Here is a 20,239-nt window from a genome sequence, read left to right on the forward strand (position 1 = left end):
ATTGGAACACTGGGGCCACAGGGTTGTGGCTCAGTTCCAAATTCCTAACATCCTTGTGGCTTTGGCTAGGGAGCCCAACCTCTGGACTCTGTGTCCTCATTAGAAAAACAAGGAAAGGCCTAAGCATCTTTGCTTCCTTTAGAGTTTACTCTAAATGAAATCTGTAAGGACCTCCACTACAAAGTGAGGGCTCCCAGTAGGCAGCTCACAAGCGAGTTATGGCTAGCCACCAAGAGGGGATTCATGGTCAGCCCCTCAGAAGGGGGTCATGGCCAACTGCTGGAGGGGGGCTCATGGCCAGCTGCTCAGTGGGGTTCATGGCCAGCTGCTCAGTGGGGCTCATGGCCAGCTGCTCAGTGGGATTCATGGCCAGCCCTTCTCGCCAGAGGTTCGAGACTGGCTTCTTGGAGGGGGTTCACAGCCAGTAGCCAGCAGATCTGTATATCTAGAAGAACGTATTCTCTCCATCATTGTGATGAAGAGCCTAGTGACATGGGGTTGGTTCTTTTCAGTTTTCTGTTCTGCTGTTCCTTGTGTATGACCATGACTGATTTGGAGTCATGGGACAGTGTGGCGTGGACAATGTTATGACAGTGTACCTCCTTAGCACAGGCAGGAAAGAATGAAACTACAGAGACCCCACTCTGGGATACCAACAAGGACCCTGTGGTTTCCAGAAGAAAGGAAAGGACACAAAACAGGGGAAACAGTACTTTTATTAAGAGGCATGAAAATGTAGGAACTCATAAAGTATTACAATATGAATTAATGTAGAATCATTGGCCCCGTGAAAAAATAGCCAAAATCCATGAGCAAACGGGATTATATAAGTGAGATGATTACATATTTGATCTCTAATCACTTCCCTCCCCATCATCTACTAGTAGCAGCAATTTTTAAATGATTACTGAAAAGGCTGTTACAAAGAAACATCACATAGGGAGAAACAGGTTAAGAATGCTCTTTTAAAAATGAGCCAGGGGCTGGAGAGATGGCTCAGCCATTAAAGGCTAGGCTCGCAACCAAAAAATATAAAAGTGAACCAGTGCAAACTAGACAACTGGGGAAGAACACAGTGAGGCTTGGGGCTCATCCTCAGAGAAGGAGAAAATAAAAACACTGACCATTTGTTCACTAAGAAATGAAAAAGCAAAGTACATTTTCATCAGTGAATAATAATACATGTGTATATTATAAAACATTCTAAACCAGTGACTGCAATGATTACATTTGTAAATGTTCATTCAAGTAGTCATACTCAATAAGCATTCAAATTCTCGTTAAATATAACGTAATGTGAGACTGGATGAGCCTGCCCAATGCTAGTAAGAAAGGGCCATATCAACAGGAGGCAGGTGACCCTTAGAATACTGTTGTTGGTTTTATTTTGTCTTGCTGTTTTGTTTTGTCTACAAAGGATTTTTCATAGTCAACATTCTTTGCTTTTGTTTTTTTATCTGCAAGGACCCATGGAACTTCTCACAACAGCTAATTAAGAAATGATTTCTATAAAATGAGTCAGCAACACCCAAATAAACATTCTAAAACTCAACTTTAACTGATGATGATGATGATAAGGCAAAAATGTTTTCTTTGGCAAGAAGTTGTTAATTCCTTACCAAATGTTGGTTCATGGGCTTTGTAGAAACCGTAAGAACACTTTGGTTATTTACCAAAGGGCTATGTGCTGGGCTGAGCGTTCATAAGCTTTTCGCCATCATAAGCAGTGGAGGGCAAAGTCAGACTGAAGTCAGTATCGGCTGTGTGACTACCATCATTAAGAATTCTTCCTTCAAGAAGCTCCTTCCTAATCATAGCCTGAGTCTCAGGCTTTAGCAAAAGTTCCTTTATCTGTTTCACTTTGGACTTCAGCTCCATCCTTTCTCGGTGCAAAGCGTCATTAATTAAGTCTTGGATCCCAAATGGTTTCTTGCCTAAGGGGGGGAAAGTATATAATACATTTAAAGTACAAATATCAATGAAATACATCAAATATGGCACACTGACTTACCAAAATAAGGCTGAAAACCCTTTAAAATGTTACCCACATTTCATAGAAAAGATTGCATCTTGCCAAAAATATATAATTTATGTGAAACTTAATTTACTGCAAAGAAAGATCACTGCATGGTAATAGTACACTGGGGACAAACATGAAACATTGTGGACTCACTCCACTCATGATCATTTCAACAGTGACAAACTGAACTCAGTACTTGATAGCTGTGTGCAAGTTTTGGCCTCAGATAAAGTAGTCAAATGCTCTAAGCAGTGTAAACGGCAGTATTCCATCGGTGGCAAGTCCTCTCTCTCGGCCCGTGGGCCTTCCCGGGGTGCCCCCTCTCCCTTGTACATGCTTGATGGTACATGAACTTGGGATGATCTTCTGGAGATTGGTGCCCTCCTCCGGCCCCAGCACCCCACTCTCTTCTGTTGTGTCGCAGCCGCGCCAACACATCGATCATCAATGTGTTAGGCGATCTCCTGGGCTGGAACAAGACCCTTAAGGAGCACATGGCAAGTCAGTCTGCGACTTAGCAGAGGGGCCGGGATGCTTTTCACAGAGCAGCGGGAACAGGTTCCACTCTCACTTCCTGTTGTTATCACTTCCTTTGCCATTCTGATTGGCCTCTTCAGCTTTGGTGGAGTTCCCCTCCCCCGACTGCTTTTTGGTCTGCGTTTCTTCCAAATACTGCTGGACAGCCTTGAGCACGGCGTTCTCCACCAGCCTCTTACTGAGCCTGACCAGTTCAGCATCCTCGGGCTCCCCTCGGTCCTTCTCACCTACATTCCACAAGAGAAGAGAGGTCACTGAGCTCATATTGCCATAGCAACGGGGTCACCAGCGCCCAGCTAGTTCAGCTAGCTAAAAGAGCAAGTGTCCTTCACTCTGCCAAATGGGAACGAGAGTGGGTTGCTTTTCCTATGACATTTGTCCAAGCACGAGCCTGTCTATTGCTGAAGACAGTCCATTAGCCATGCCCTTGCCCGCAGTGCTCTGGCCTTCCCATTTCCATGGGGCTTTTGTGCTCCTCTATTGCTCAAGGCTAATGACTGCTTGTGCCCACCACCTGAGGTCCCAGGCACATGACTGCTGTTCCCTCTCCAATGCTAATTACCAGGGAATCGAGAGTCCCCAGTCATCTCATGACTTGGGACCATATATTTTAAAATGGCAGACTGGTTGTCTCCCAGCACTTACACCAAGGCAAATGCAGTGACCAGTGCCAGTAGCAGCAGTTAAAAACAGGACTGCAAGACCAACATTCTATGTTTAAAAATCTCCTGCCGGTAACTTCCTAGATGTCACCATCTTATGATCATTCTGCTCTCCTGCTAGTGATGATCCAGGTGTAGGTATTCGGTTCACTCTTGAAGCAGAGCTACTTCCCCTGTGATCTCATGTTCTGCATCACCCTGCCACTCTCCAAATCCTCTCTTTATTGGGGAAAGGTCCACTCAGCATACTCCCTCCCTCCGATGGTGTGAGTTGGAAAGCAGATGGACGGTATTCAAGAAGTCATCACATTGCACCCAGTAAGCTGAGCTCATTGTGGGGTAATCACTCAAGGGCTCATGATGACAAAGCCAGCGCTACTCCTGCATGTTCAGGTCTGGGACAGGAGGGTACAAAGAGTGTAAGCAGGAAGACAGATATTATTTTCTATTCTCATCTATAATGGGCTTGGAGAACAAAAGATGTGCCGAAAGTAATTCCTGGCCCCATACTGCCTTCAGAGCCCCGTTAATTGTCTACAACACACACAAGCGGGACCGATTCTGTTGATAGCCACCCCCAACCTGCCTAGGATCATGGAAGTGAGGATGGGTTAAGACCAACCTAGAGAGATGCCTTAGCAACAGCTTTCCCCTCAAATGTGGCAATATGGCACCACAGATCAGAAGTCTAAGCACAAGTGCAGTGCAAAACATGTTCAGAATTGGGTAAGCTTTGACTTGGTGAAAATTACAGGAATCTACTAACCAGAAACATCATGATATTCTGAAAAGAAGAAAAAAATCATTACTGATATAGCTTTAGGCAAAGTTCAGATTTTACTAATAAGAATGCATGGGAATGTTGGTTAATATTTAGAGTCTTTGCTCTCAATCTTATCTTATAGCACAATATTTACCCTGTACAGTTGATATTTCCACATGCATTACATGCAACTATTTGTATAGTGGCTCTTCAGATTTAAAAAAGAAAACCAGATGCAAATGAACAGATGTTATCTAAGTGACTTTCAAAGCACTAGAAATGGCTTTCTAAATCTCTGATCTAGGTGCCACACCCAGGCCAGGGACTGTATTCTTGTGGACAACTCCAGAACTCTAGCCAGCTTTCTCACTGGTGAGATAACGAGACTGGATTTAATTAATTAATAACTCATCCTTCAAAATCCATCTCAGGTCTAATATTATGTACCTTGTTGTTTCTGTCGGTGTCTCTGTGACTTTAAATGTTAAGATGTTTGAAATACCCTGGGTTTGTGATACAGACTTGTATTCCCATGCTCAGGCTAATATGGTTCACAGAGGAAGACCCTGCCTCAACACCTTTCCAAAAGAGAGAAATCTGAAATATAAAAGCCTCCTTCAAATGTTAATTTCCCTTCTGGCTGTCCTATTTTTGTTCATGCTTTTACTATTATCCAAGTCAATCAAACTGAAAACGTCATTATCTTTGACATGTTCCTGCCCCTCATCAGCACACATAATTACAGAATACTGTCAATATGTGCTTCACAATTGCCCCTGCCTACAAAGCACCTGACTAAATGCCTCTAGAGTAACTTTTCTAAAATGTCCCTTTCATACAGGGAGTGGTGGCACACAACTTTAATCACAGTGCTTAGGAGGCAGAGTCAGGAGGATCTATCTCAGTGAATTTGAGGTCAACCTGATCTACAGACAGATCAAGCTCCAGGTCGGTCAGGGCTACTTGGTGAGACCCTGTCTCAAAAGCAAACAGACAAAAAACACTTAATCTGTTAATGCAAAAATAAAATAAAATATCCCTTTCAGCCTCTACTTAGCAGGGAAACAGGCTTACATTTCAAGACTTTCCCAAACTATTGCCTCAGTTCTATAGTCGAGTTCCAACACCCTTAGACACTTCCAGGGCATTCCATATCACTAGATAACCCTACCCTCTTCCCCTTCCAATCAAAGTTACAATTACTCCATGAAAGGTTCCTTGTCCTGCTCAGCTGACAGGCAAACTGCTACTGGACTCCAGTAGCTGTATATATAGTACATGGTCATTTTGGCTATTCGGTCATTTATTCGAGTATGTCGTAAGTATCTACTATATGCCTATACTCTCAACCTATAGAAAGGCTGCAAAGAATAAAACAAAATGAGATCCTATTGGCTTTTTGTTTTATAAACTATGGGCATTCTTTATGAATTTGCAAAGGCATAGTCTGGTAGCTGGGAAGATGGTCCAGTCAGCAACATGCCTGCATGCAAGGATGCATGGGACCTGAGTTAGGAAGCTGGGCACCCGCATAAAACGCTGGGCACTGTGCACCCATTTGTAACCCTGGAAGCAGAGAGAAGAGGAGCCCTGGAGCTCACTGGCCAACTTGTCTATCCCACTGGGAAACTCCAGATTCACTGAGACACCTTGTCTCAAAACATAAGGTGGACGGTGATCAAGGGAACAGCTGGCCTCTATCTCTCGCCTCTATGTGCATGCACCTACATGTACACATACCGCACCCCCCCCCACATGCACACACACACACACACACACACACACACACACACACACACACACACACACACACAGGCTTGAGCACAGAAACTATGCTGAGTCGCTTTTCCCTTCCTCTCTGCTAACAGATGGCACAATTTATTCATTACAATAAGAACTCAATAAATGTTTTTGGGGTTCTGCCTACTGAATTTTTATTGAAATCCTTGAAAGTGGTAGCAACAGTTTTGAATGTTATTATCACCCTATATAAATAGCACACTATGGCCAGAAATTTACATGGCCAGAAATTGAGATGTAAAATTAAATCTAAATAAGAGAAGAGAATTCTAGAATAATTTAAGTATCTATGTGAAAAAAATCTACATTAATTTTGCCCGGTGAATCTGATCAATAGGACAAAATCAGAAATTAACAATCCACAATAACTAATTATTTCATTAACCAAATAAAAATAAGCAAATTAACAGATCTCCCAGATCAGTCCTGGACTCAAGCTTCTCCGCATACTTTCTGCAAACCCACTCAGGCTATTAATATCATCTCACAGTAAACTAGGCAAGGGGGACACAATGATAATCTTAGCACTTGGGGAGGGAGGCAGGAGATGGCAAATGCAAGCTCATCTGGGCTACATGGGGAGCTTAGGGCCAGCTAGGATACATGGGACCCTGAAACGTTTTTATACATGTATGCACATGTGTGTCCTGGGAAGGCTTATCACAGAACTCTGAAAGAATACATTTGTCCGGAAGTCAGAATCTTCATTTCAGCAAGAACTTGTCTTACAGTTTTCAGTATCCTTAATATAATATTTAGAGATATTTTCAGATTAAAGTTATGCTATATTTTCCTCTGCCTAATACTCACATAAGAACAGCAGTCTCTCATTCTTACCTACAAGATAAAAGGCATTTCCTGATGCCTCATTAACAATGGAAGCTCATCACAGAATGGCAATATATATAACTCTCTTTTGATTCCAGCAAGATACTTACAAAAATATTCCTAACAAAAGAAAGCAGCAAACTCATGATCAAAACTATCCTTTCTTGGTTTACTGACTCTCATTCCCACTTAACAGATGAGCTTTTGCCTTTGATACAGTATAGTATAGTGTTTGAGACTGAGCCTAGGATGGCATGGAACTCATTACATAGCCTAGAATGGTTAAAACAGACAATAAGCCCTCTGTCTCAAACTTCCAAATGTAGGAACTATAAAGCATAAGCCACTACACCCATCTACATGATTTCCATGAAAAACCTAAAAAGTATAAAAGTAATGGGAAAATATTTTAAAACTACAAACACAGTCAAATGTGATGGCTTATACAATAATCCTAGCACTTGGGAGGCTGTGACACGAAGTAAGAGTCTATTCTGCATTTTAGAGTGGGTTTTAGACCACTCTGGGCTATAAAATGAACTTATCCAAGAATATCACTCACTAAATGAGAATAAGTCTACTCAACAAGGAATGTCCCAAAAAGCACAAAAATAAGATATTTTTCAACAAACCACGTGAGGAACAAGGAGCAAGCAACTCTCTAGGAGTATGGCATCATTTATGCATGCTCTGAATCCATTATTCTGACTTTGTTTCTATTTACCAGAGAGCTTAGGTACCAATACAAGTCAGTTATAAGGTTTATTTTTTGTGATCATAAAAAGAAAATAACTCATCAGTAATGGCAAGAGAATTTTAGAACTTCTAGGATAATTTAAGGTGAGTCTTAGTGTGGCTCCACTGGTCTTTTAACATACAAGCTGAGCTGACCCAACAGAAGCTGGGTTGATGTCACATGAAAGGCTCTAGAGATTGCCACTACCTTCTGACAACATCTAAGTGCTTATTTGTACTGACAAGAATAAAACAATAGATAGCAATTTGATTTCTTAAGAAGCAGAAAATATAGCATAGGAATGAAAGAGGAAGAGGGGGGTGGATGGAGAGGGCAAGACACACACACACACACTCACACACACACACAGTGGGGACACATCAAAATGAGAACATTCACACCTGAGAACATTAGCAGTTGTCACTACACACCAAGTGTCAAAAGCCTTTTTTGGGACAGCAGAGCTCCTCTGACCCATGAGGCTGCAGCAGAAGCTCTGTGGCTGTCACCATGCCACAGAAAGAACATACTGCATTATACCATAAGCCCTATGGACATTGTTTGCATGATCATGAGGAAACTCAAAAAGAAAAGCTGGTAGGAAGGCTTGGCTCCATCACACCATGCCATGTCGAAAAACTATACAAGGATGCATGGGAAGACAGGCAGCCAGGAAAGAGGACAAGGCTCCCCCTGTACAGCACCTGACCTAAGGGGCTTTCCAATGTGATTAAAATGGTAATAGCGAGAAAGGTAAGGTCAGAAAATGGAAAGGAAGTCTCTCGACTGAAACGCTGTGCCCAAGGAGAAATGGAGGTATTACAAGCCATTGATAACTATGGCAGCCATGCCAATAATCCTAGAGGTTGGAGGAACCACAGTTAAGGTTATCAACATTGGCTACACAGTGAGTTCAAGGCAAGCCTTGGCTACAAGACACACTGTCTCGAAAACCAAAACAAAACAAGAGCAACACAGAACCGGTTACTGAAACAGCAATGGGGTAATGGGGGGGGGGTGTCACTTCTGATGCCACACAGAAAAGGCTCAGTGACCCAATGGGCTTTCTGCTTCCATAAGCCTGCGTGTGCATCTCACGCTAAACTGAAGCCACCTGCGGCTTGCCGTGAAAAGAATCCCTCACCTAACTCTTGAGTGTTTTCAGCAAAGGTGAAATCAATGAGGCAAATGTGGGCAAGGTAGGCCTTGGGACACAGGTGACAAGACTATGTGAGGAAGGTGTGCCAGGTTGCCAGCAAAGCTGAGAGTGGCGGATGAGTGCGTGTACCTGTAGGCTTGACAGCGGCTTCCCACAAGCAACTGCTCAGTCTCTGAGGCCTGCAAAGCAGCCTGGAAAGCCGCCTGGAGATGCTTCTGAACGCCTAAGGGTGGCCTTACAGGGGTGCAGTCCGGGTCGGTAGAATGGCCAAGCATGGCTGTCCCATGCCTGAATCACAGCACCAGGAAGAAAGAGGTAGGAGGGCTAATAGTTAGGGGACAGAGTGGATTACACTGTAAGGACTGGGGGCTGAAAACAAATGGAGGAAATGAACAACCTCACTTGGACCTGAACGAATGCTACCTCGGCATCTTCCCAGTACTTGCAAAATTTACTCTTGCTTTCCTAGTAACCTAATTGTGAACGCCTTAGAAGAGGACGTTTGCTCTTAACTGTGGTCATCTTGTCTTCGGTCTACCTAGTTAAAACAAAGCACTAACTACAGGCCTGTAGGCTAGTCACAAAGTTATCATAGCACTCACACCAGGCCTGCACATTTCCTACAATGGAGTGTGACAAAGGACAGGCAAGGCTTCTCTCTCAACATTAACCTGACACTGTTCTTGGACCCTGGTCTGCAGAAGGATTTAGCTATATGTCCCAGGAAACCATTCATGTAAAAGAAGCTGCTCTTGGTAAAAACCCAGGTTTGCCCCACAACACACAAACAAAACACTAAACCCCTTAGAATATAGGTTCATATAGGTACATTTGATTCCGGACTCAGTAAAAAGGTGAATATGGGAAAAGCATTGCCCTTCAGGTACAAAAGGGCACCCAGGGAAAAATGACCACAGGTGGCATGTCCTCCCACACACATGTAACTGTGATAGGGGACTGGAAACCCACTAAACTGAGTATCAGCTGTCATCTTCAGAGAAATAGAGTAGATGAGGTCACACAAGCACACAGCCTGCAGTCTGAGGGGCTGTGACAGCTGTCCAGGCAACCACAGCCAAAGCTGTCAATAAGGACAAAGTTGGGAGCCCTCTGGGTTTCTTTTTGGAGGGAGAAGGGACTTCTTATTCACACTTCTTATTAGCCCAGCCAGCACCTTCACTGTGTTCCATTATTCCTGAATTGCAGTATGGATCCAGGTCTCTGGGCCACACGTCCTCATAGGAGCTCCCAACTCACACGGTTTAGGATGACACCAGGGCCCTATAGACCATGGTTCATGTATAACATCAAGGATGGGGGAAGACAACACTGTATATATAGGCCAATCTCCCTAAGGACCCTCTTGCCTCCATTTTCCTAAGAGATGTTTCTCTTTTATAGTATCTAACCCTGCAAATGGCTCAAACTCATCAATTGAACGTCAGAGATTTTTAATTTGGATAAAGCCAAAAGTTAACTATGATGTCTACCAAAACCATCATTTCAAATATGAAGTCATGTGTGTCAAAAACTCAGAAGATAAAGGATAGAAGTTGAACCACAGTGATGATGACCAAAAGAAGGCCAGATAACCCATATCAGGTGATCTAGATTTCCGATAAAAATCATCCTTCATGCCTAGAGATTTACCAAAGAGAGATCATTTTCTCGGTCATAAAACAAGTTGAAAAATGAGGAAGAAATGACCACACCCACTCCACAGTCTCAAGCCACAATGGCACCAAATAAGAATTCATAACAGATGTCTGGAGAGTCCTTCAATAATGCAGGAGTTAAGCAATATCCCTCAAAATAACCCAAAGACTGAAGACACTCAAAATAAGTCCTATACTTTAAGGCTTTGGGTAGGGATGAGGACTTAGCTCATGGTAGAATGCTTGTCTAGCAAATGTAAGTAAGGTCTTGGGTTCAGTCCTCAACATTACTTAAAGATAGATATGATCTAGACAGAGACTAGATATGAATAGACTACCTGAGGGGGAGAATATAGTATGAATGAGGATATTTTTAGCTAAATGGAAAATAAAACATACCCCAATTTATAACAAAGGTTATATTATTAAGAGTTTCATTATAAAATTAGAAATCTTAAATATCCATTATGAAAACTGCCACATCAATAACACAGAAAAAGAGAACAGTTTAAGGCTAACTTTAAAGGAAGGGTACAGAGCTCAGTTTGGTCCTACCCTCCAAGGACCAGCTTTTAGCTTGGCTGATTCTACAAAAACATCAATAACACTCAATGGGGAGCTGACTTTGGGGAGCAGAAATCAGGGGAACTGATACAGCCTTATCTGGATCTTATTCAGAAATAAAAATTAGTAAGTATGCCTTAATATCAGAAATGGGATGGAGAACTTCACCATCAACTACACATTGAAATACTAGGAGCAATTTTATTCCAGTAACACCATGAACAAGATGACACAAACAGTGTCTGTCCTTGAAAGACACAAACTATCCCACTGCATTTCAGAGGGAAGAAGAAAACTGATGAGCTGAATAAGCTGCACCTGTTTAAAAAAAACAACAGTTATTGAAAATCAGAGAAAGAGCCAAGAAAGCTCTTTTATTGTACTGCATAAAGAAAATAATTATCAAACATTTTAGGAAGAAACCTTAGCATTTTACAATCTGGGGTGGGTGGGATCCATTCTGATTAGCCAAACCAGACTGTGAGAAACAAATCGAACTTCTACAGACCAATACTCCTTCCTATAATTCACTTGCTGAGGTGAACTTTCAGATTTCTGTCTATCTTTGAAATGTCTGTTTGGTTTCATTGATGTATGTGTCTGCCTTCATGCCAATACCACACTGCTGTGATTTCAATGTAAGTCTCAAAATAAAAACTAGACCCTAGGTCATCTAAGCCAAGTGATTGTCAACACAGGTACAGAGGCAATTAAATATGTTAGGGTAACCTTAAGAAATGGTATTAGAATCATTAGATACTCATGCCAAACAAACAAGAAAACACAGTTTTCATCTTGTATGGCAGGTCACAAATACAAATGAACTCAAATAGGATCATATAGATGAGATTACCCAAGAACTTCTTAGTGGCCTTGTGTTTCTTAATTAAGACATCAAAAGCATAAACTACAAAAAGGAGAAAAAAGATACACCTAGCTGCATAAAAATGCAAAACTTCTGTTCCCCTCACATTACTATTAAGAAAATAAGATGCAAGCCACCAACTGAGAGAAAATATCTCCAAAGCACAGCCTTTAAGTGTTGGCCCATAAAACCAAAAAGCAGCCATGCAGTGGTGGTATATGAGCCAGAGCTGTCCTGGATAAGAAAACAAATTTGTGTTACTCCATAAAAGATCATAGATAGAGGCTGGACGTGATGCCACACACCGTTAATCCCCACACTCAGAATGCAGAGGCAAACAGATCTCTATATAGTGGTCTATATAGTGAGTTATAGGATGGCCAGAGCTATGTAGTGTGATCCTGTCTCAAAAACCAAACAAGAACAACAAAAATGTATGGATGGCCAAGAAGTGTGACAAAAGACAGTCAACATCATTAGTCATCAGGGAAAGGCAAGTTATAGACACAATGAGATGACACTACTCACCCACTCAAATGACTCAGTCAAAAGAACACACAACACGAAGGGTTGTTAAGAACATGAAGTAAGCAATTAGAACTACTGCTGCTGTAGTAAAAACTACCCATTTGGTGAAGTTATTATAAAAGTTGACGATATTCTTACTACACTTGCCAGCAATCTAACCTCTAGCTTTACTTGCAAACAGATGAAATGAAAGGGTATGCTCAGGAAATCACTTAAACCAATGTCTGGAGTAGCTCTTTTCCAAAGTGCCCTAAACTAGAAACTACATAACACCCCTCATCCAAAGAACTGAACCAGAAGACTGTGATACACCCATGCAATGAAAGACTAGTGCAGAGGAATGAAATGCTGGTGCATGCTGCAACACAGATAACTCTGAAACACGTTATGTGAAAGACGTCAAAGTGAAGAGGCCACACACTATGTGATTTCATATTTGATATTATGGAAAAGGCAAAACTACATGGGAAACAGACCAGTAGTTCTCATGGTTCTCATGAGCTGGGAGATCCACAGGAAGGAATGTTAAAGAATTCTGGAGGGTGCTGAAGCTGTCTATGACCTTGCTTGTGGTGATTACGATGGCTCATATGTTCATTAAACTCACAGAACTAAACATGAGCAAGAACAGATTTACCATGTGTAAAATAGACTTCACTTTTAAAAATGTGAATAGCAAGAGCTTCTTCCCAATGGTGAATACCCACCGTTGCCTCTATGGGGGTCAAAATGGGCTCAGTGACCAGTCTCGAGCTTGTAACTCTGCAATTAGCCTGTGGCTGCCCATACAGATGGATGACTTCCCAACACCTCACTATTTTAAGACACATCTCAACTGCTGCTGCGTGTATAATCTTACAGCTGCAGGCCTGGTTCTCAGTTGCTTTTCTTGTGAATCATAGTTTTCTGTTGTGTTCAGTATCAAAATATTTTCCATAAAATTGACTGGAGTGACTTGTGAGTATAAATGGGAGCCAAATAAAATGTTTTTCTTTTTCCCTTCTGTGTATCAGACATACCATCTCCTGCAAACTGCTCAAGAGTAAAAACTAAACAGGCACCCGGCGTGAAAGTGTGCCCGGTGATCACTATCTCTGCTGTCCGCCTGCTTCAGAGGGGTGCCGACTCTCTGCGGTTGGTTTTCCTCAGGATTTGCTGTGCTCTGTGTAGCACCTACCCGAGTCCACAATATAAATTACTATCATGTCGAAGCCATGGAATTTCCTCCCTGAATTTCAGTTCCCGCTGGAATGTGGGAATTTTCAAGGTCCCTGACTGCTCACTAAGGCCACTCTGGTCACTCAGTGCAAAACAGACTGAGATGGGCAATTATGAATTGTAAAAATGAACACAAATCTGAGTCCACAGGAGTGTCAGTAGGAGGATGAATGTCACTGAAAAAAACATTTTGGGACAAAGAAGATGTCACAAGTATAAATGTTCATGCGATTGTCTCTTGACTAGCAGAAAACATGGGGCCTGGAAATGAAGCCATGCTTAGAACTTAATTCTGCATGCATCTGATTAGTCATGTATTTCAAGAGATCGGGACATAATAGCCAAATTTTAGTTTCTTGGTTATTTCACTAAAACACCTGTTCCTGATACCACATGCTTTTCTTTCTAAGCTTGCATTAGAAACTAGGGCTCCGTTCAGAGCAGAAAATAAACATATTTTCCCATTCTGAACACTGCGCTCAAGGTTGATCACCTGAGTAAATGTTGCCAACCAATCTAATCTAATGACATAAATCATAAGTTATTGCTGCCACTTTGGTTCTTTATAAGCGATCTGGACACACCCAGGTCAGGAGAAATGCCAGGCTGAGGACGCTTCCATAGCTCAGAGCACCAATAACAGGGACAGCTTCCTCTGCCCATTTAGAGGGATTCCTGTTTTGCAGGGCAGGGTCAGAAATATTATCTCACTTTGTCTTCACAGGCTTCTTTCTCGTGGGGCAAGATGAATGCTGGAGAATACACGGTGAGTTTACAAAACCTGGGGAGGATTCCACAGCCACAGAGACGGGAATCTGGAGTTCTCTGACCACAAAACTTAGCCCACACAGAACACCTACCCCCTCATCCTGGGGCAAATCAGGAAAATGTGAGAAATGCCAGTGAGCAGATGATTGGCAGGAGAACAGGAAAATTCAGGTTTCATCACAGTACTTCATTCTCCACTGAAAATTCCCAGTCCTAAGTAACGCATATTGATTGTCACAATATAATTCCTCCTTTCATTCCTTCTTTGCACTTTTATCTTCCTTTCTCCCTTCTCTTGTCCCTCTTTTCCTCGTTCCTCCCTCCTCTCTCTTCCATACTTCCTCCTTTCCTTCCAGAACCATGCACTAAGCACCCTCTCTTTGTATTAAGCAGCCACATTATGAATACAGAAATGAATGCAGAAAACATGGATTCAATAGAAATCCATGGCAGTGAATAATAAAGATCATGAATACTATGAAGAAAAGAGGAACAATATAAAGTAGATATACAAATAAAGACTAACATCCTGGAGAGGTGGCTCAGCAGGTAAGAACACAGGCAGCTCATCCAAAAGGACCAAGGTTCAATTCCCACCACCCACATGGCACTCACAACTATCTGTAACTCCAATCTCAGGACATCTAACACCCTCTTCTACCTCTGTAGGCATCAGTTATACACATGGGGCACAGACATACATGTAGAGAAAACACCTGTACATGTTAAATAAATGAATACAAAAATTTTAAAGACTATAGGCAAGAGCTAGGAGTGGCTCAGTTGGTAGTGTGCTTGCCTAAAATTCCCAAAGCCCTGGTTCATAACTGGAAACCCTGGAACATACTTCTAATCCTAGCAATCAAGAGGCAGAATCATGGGGATTAGAAGTTCGAGGTTATCCCTGGCTATACAGATGTCCCAAATTCCAGGCCAAGTACTCTGTCTTAACAAAATTAATTAAAGAAGAAGACTGGTCAAATCAAAGACTCAAAGTTTCATGTCCTCATGTAGAAGGAAGGAGGTTACACTTGAGTCAGATCTTGTAAATTGATTTCAACATTTCTCAGGTGGACCACGTAGAAGAACTTGGCATGACATACCACTAGCATGGCCTGTGTGGCTGATGGCACCACGCTGTCTGCATGGTGACTGATGAGGTGAGAAGAAGGGCAGCAACAAGGCTGGGAAGCTCTGAGGCCATGCTGAGGAGGGTGCTCAACATGGATTCCCTCGTAGGATCAAACTAAACTTCCGCATTCTAAGATAAGCACAAACGTTTAAGTCCTATCTGCAAGGGATGCTGGGTGTTTTTCAACTATTGAGGCATAACGTGTGTAAGCCTGGTTCCACATATCTATTGCTTAGTAAGAAAACATGGTATTTGCTATCGACTAAGTGATTTCTCCTCATTTGTCTTAGCGTTGTTGCAAATAAACAGTAACCTCTTTAGAAGGGAACTCAACTATCACAGTAAGTACAGAGTACTGAGAGCATCGCAAATACTTCATATGTGTGCATGTGTGTGTATGTGTGCCTGTGCATGTGTGGGTGACTATATATGTGTGCATGTGTGTAGTGTGTGTGCATGTGTGTACGTGTGTGTGATATGTGAATGTGTGTGTGCATGTGCAAATGCATGCATGTGTACATGTGTGTGACTACATGTGTGTGCATGTGTGTGTACATGTGTATGTAATATGTGAATGTGTGTGTGCATGTATGTGTGTGTCTGTTTCTTTGGGCAGAGTCTCTAGCACATCAGCTGGCCTCAAACTCCCTCTGTATTTGCAGGTAAGCTTGAGTTGATCTTACCCCACCTCAGGAGTTCTGGAACATCATACCTATGCCAACATGGTGGACTTACACAACCCTGGGTTTTAAACCCAGCACTTCATGCATTTTAGGCAAGCATTCTACCAACTGAACCACAGCCCCAACCTGAAACATATATTTAAACAAAAACTGAAATTATTCTGATTTAGCTGTCTTTAACTCCTAAACCAAACCCTTAGTGGGTGGGAAGAATGGGATTCAAGTTGCACACTTTTCTAGTTTCTGTTATAAACACATAAAATAGGGTACATGTCACTGTCTGCCTCTGATGGCTACTAATCCCCTTTTAAAATCTGAACATGAAAGCCAGGATAAACAGAAATGTTTGGTCAGCACACTTGCTTGCACACCCTTGCTAACCATGGACAAAGTCCACTGGGCATTTCAAAAACAGTAATGATAGATGAAACAGTGAGCACCAAAGGATAAGATGATCAATCAGCAAGAAAAAGTCAAGACAAACGCCATCTTGGCCACCTTTTTTGGGCATATTTTGTAAAAATGAATAGGGAAACACAATACCACATTCCTAGAAACACTGAAGCCTGGTGACCTCTTTATGTGTTTAACTTTAGGAAAAAATGATTGAAGAAGTAACTTTGGATGGATTTTTATTTTCTCAGTGTCTTATAAATACTAATTTACTAGAAACATCTATCAGAAACTCTCCACAGAAAATTAAGCTTAGCGTGTATGTTCGTTGAACACTCACTGTGTGGGTGGTGTGTAAATGGACATGCATTTGGTGCATCAGCAACTGTTTGCTTCTGGAACATTCAATCTCCATGTATAGAAGAACTGCTACCAGTCAATTCAAATGTCAGTGAAAAATAATCACAGACGGCACATAGTGAACTAGAGACAGTTGCCACTATGCTAGGCTTCCTCTGCAGGTCATGAGCTTGGTTCCCATAGGGAAAGGAATGCTGGAAACATGGGTAGAAAGAAATCAGAGATGACCCGACCTTATTTCTCCCCTTTATGAATGGAAGGAGCCAGAGTCTGACTCCCTGCAACCACTTAGCAGTGGCTCTCACCCTTCCTAATGCTGCAACTTTTAACACAGTTCCTTGTGTTGTGGTGACCCCCAACCATACAATTATTTCTTTGCTAGTTCATAACGTTAATTTTGCTTCTGTTATGAATTGTAATATAAACAGCTGATGTGTAGGACATCTGATATGTGACCTTCATGGGGTCACAACCCACAGATTGAGAAATGCTGGCTTAGAGACTCTTCCGTGGTGGAGTGCTAAGTAGGAGAGGCCAAGTCCATCACCACACACTCCAGGACCTTCTGCTGCCTTCCAATTACCCACCCCTCGTAACTGTATTCATGAACTCTCTTAATAATAAACCTGCCTCACATTAAGCATCTGCAATGTGGACTTTCTTCCACACATGTTAGTCCAAAGCTCAAGTCAATTGCTACATATGTCAAATTGAGGCTGTGGAAACTGGGGGACTTGCCTAAATCTACCTGACCAAAACCTACCAAAGCTGTAACTCACATACAGATCAGCATGGCCCTAAAACAGCACACTCTGACATTGTACCATTTGACAACATCTGACCACTGTAGCATTTCACTTGCTAATCTCTAGCCACTACTTTATACAATTATACTTTCTAAATATTTTTATTCTGCGATGAGACTTATAAATCATAAAATATTTTCTTGCCTCTTCTCAAGTTGGAGGCTCAGAATGTCATACCTTTGTCCCCATCAAAGTCACCCAGCCTTCCTATGCCTCCCTCTTTTATTTATAATGAACAGATGACAGCAGCTCTACAGTCCAAGGCTGTTGTAAAATCTAAAATGATACAGAGCACTGACTTTAATGGATGACTTAATAGTAAGCATTTTTTTCCCCTTTCCTTTTTAGATAATCTCAGTTTAATTGTGTCTATTTGTGAGGGGACAGGATATATGTGTATGGATGAAGGTGCCTACAGAGCCCAGAAGATGGTGTGGGATTCACAGGAGCTGGAGAACACATGACTGTGAGCTCACTAGCCTGGGTGCTAGAAACCAAACTGCACAAGAGCAGTCCTTCCTCTTACCCAGTACACTGAGCCAACTCTCTAGCACCACTAATGCTTGAAACAGTGGGGAAATAATTGCAAACAAGAAGTTCATATTGCATGTGCAGGTGGTGCAGTAGTAATTGTAGCTGCCTCCACCAATGTTAGATATTGTTCTGTATAGCTTAAGCTACACTCTCTTACAATCAAATGATGGTACAGAGAAGAACTACTGTAAATTAATTAACCTTGCAAAAGGTGTCCAGCGCACATAGAAATAGACTGCACCAGAAATAGCATGATACAGATGGTTTTAGGTTTCCAGATGCACTCAACTTAGATGTGTAGCATTGTAAAAAGTAATCACGTCAAGTTAGATTTGTATGCAACTCCTCCAAGAACACACCTACTGCAGAACACGTGTCACCCATTTGCAATAAATGTCACAGTCATTCACATCTTAGCTTGTTTTCATCTTTCTGGGTACTCATGACATTCCTTTGGGTAAAGGTCCCAGGAAGAACTGACATAGTTATTAGCATAAAAACATAGTAGCAGAGTTAAGCTAGAAATTTTTAAAAAGGACCAATAAGAAGAAATTCTAAATTTTAATAAGCAAATAAAGACCACAGTCATGGGGGGGGGGGGTGGATCACAGAGCCACTGGACTCCCAGTGTCCTCAAACTCAGAGAAAAGCAACAGCATAGTGATTCTCCTATCAGACCCCAAGGTCCCTGGACCAGCCTTCTCCATTGCTGCACAGGCTTTATGGCATCCTCCACCCCACACCCCTTCCATACCTCCACCCCACACCCCTTCCTTACCTCACCCCACACCCCTTCCTTACCTCCACCCCACACCCCTTCCTTACCTCACCCCACACCCCTTCCTCACCTCACCCCCACACCCCTTCCTCACCTCACCCCACACCCCTCCTTACCTCACCCCTCCCTTACCTCACCCCACACCCCTTCCTCACCTCCCCCACACCCCTTCCTTCCTCCCCCACACCCCTTCCTACCTCACCCCACACCCCTTCCCCACCTCACCCCACCCCCTTCCTCACCTCACCCCACACCCCTTCCTCACCTCCCCCACACCCCTTCCTTACCTCCCCCTTCCTTACCTCACCCCACACCCCTTCCTTCCTCACCCCACACCCCTTCCTTACCTCACCCCTTCCTTACCTCCACCCCACACCCCTTCCTTACCTCACCCCACACCCCTTCCTTACCTCACCCCCACCCCTTCCTTACCTCACCCCTTCCATACCTCCACCCCACACCCCTTCCTTACCTCACCCCACACCCCTTCCTTACCTCACCCCACACCCCTTCCTTACCTCACCCCACACCCCTTCCTTACCTCACCCCACACCCCTTCCTTACCTCACCCCACACCCCTTCCTCACCTCACCCCACACCCCTTCCTTACCTCACCCTCACCCCTTCCTTACCTCCCCCACACCCCTTCCTTACCTCACCCCTTCCTTACCTCACCCCACACCCCTTCCTTACCTCACCCCTTCCTTCCTCACCCCACACCCCTTCCTTACCTCACCCCACACCCCTTCCTTACCTCACCCCCACACCCCTTCCTTACCTCACCCCACACCCCTTCCTCACCTCACCCCACACCCCTTCCTTACCTCACCCCACACCCCTTCCTTACATCCACCCCACACCCCTTCCTTACCCACCCCACACCCCTTCCTTATCTCACCCCTTCCTTACCTCCACCCCACACCCCTTCCTTACCTCACCCCACACCCCTTCCTTACCTCACCCCACACCCCTTCCTTACCTCACCCCTTCCTTACCTCACCCCACACCCCTTCCTTACCTCACCCCTTCCTTACCTCACCCCTTCCTTACCTCACCCCACACCCCTTCCTTACCTCACCCCACACCCCTTCCTTCATCCACCCCACACCCCTTCCTTACCTCACCCCACACCCCTTCCTTACCTCACCCCTTCCTTACCTCACCCCTTCCTTACCTCACCCCACACCCCTTCCTTACCTCACCCCTTCCTTACCTCACCCCTTCCTTACCTCACCCCACACCCCTTCCTTACCTCACCCCATACCCCTTCCTTACATCCACCCCACACCCCTTCCTTACCTCACCCCACACCCCTTCCTTACCTCACCCCTTCCTTACCTCACCCCACACCCCTTCCTTACCTCACCCCACACCCCTTCCTTACCTCCACCCCACACCCCTTCCTTACCTCACCCCACACCCCTTCCTTACCTCACCCACACCCCTTCCT

The 20,239-nt window shown here is 43.5% G+C and overlaps 1 protein-coding gene across 2 annotated transcripts in view; it reads right to left on the reverse strand.

Annotated features, from left to right (window-relative positions):
• Window positions 1-698: 698 nt before the first annotated feature.
• Window positions 699-20,239, reverse strand: part of Akap7 (A-kinase anchoring protein 7) — a 122,228-nt gene continuing 102,687 nt past the window's right edge. The window contains exons 8-9 of one of the 2 annotated variants that reach the window (XM_051175409.1): window positions 2,174-2,784; window positions 1,867-1,934 (exon numbers count right to left, since the gene is read on the reverse strand). In XM_051175409.1, coding sequence (XP_051031366.1) covers window positions 2,588-2,784 — 197 coding nt within the window. In that variant the 3' untranslated portion in view covers window positions 1,867-1,934; window positions 2,174-2,587. Of the gene's footprint in view, window positions 1,935-2,173; window positions 2,785-20,239 lie in introns of both variants that reach the window. The other variant, XM_051175408.1, reaches the window with a different exon arrangement.

Source organism: Phodopus roborovskii, unplaced genomic scaffold (genome assembly GCF_943737965.1).
Source record: "Phodopus roborovskii unplaced genomic scaffold, PHOROB, whole genome shotgun sequence".
In the NCBI taxonomy this organism is placed as follows: Eukaryota; Metazoa; Chordata; class Mammalia; order Rodentia; family Cricetidae; genus Phodopus; species Phodopus roborovskii.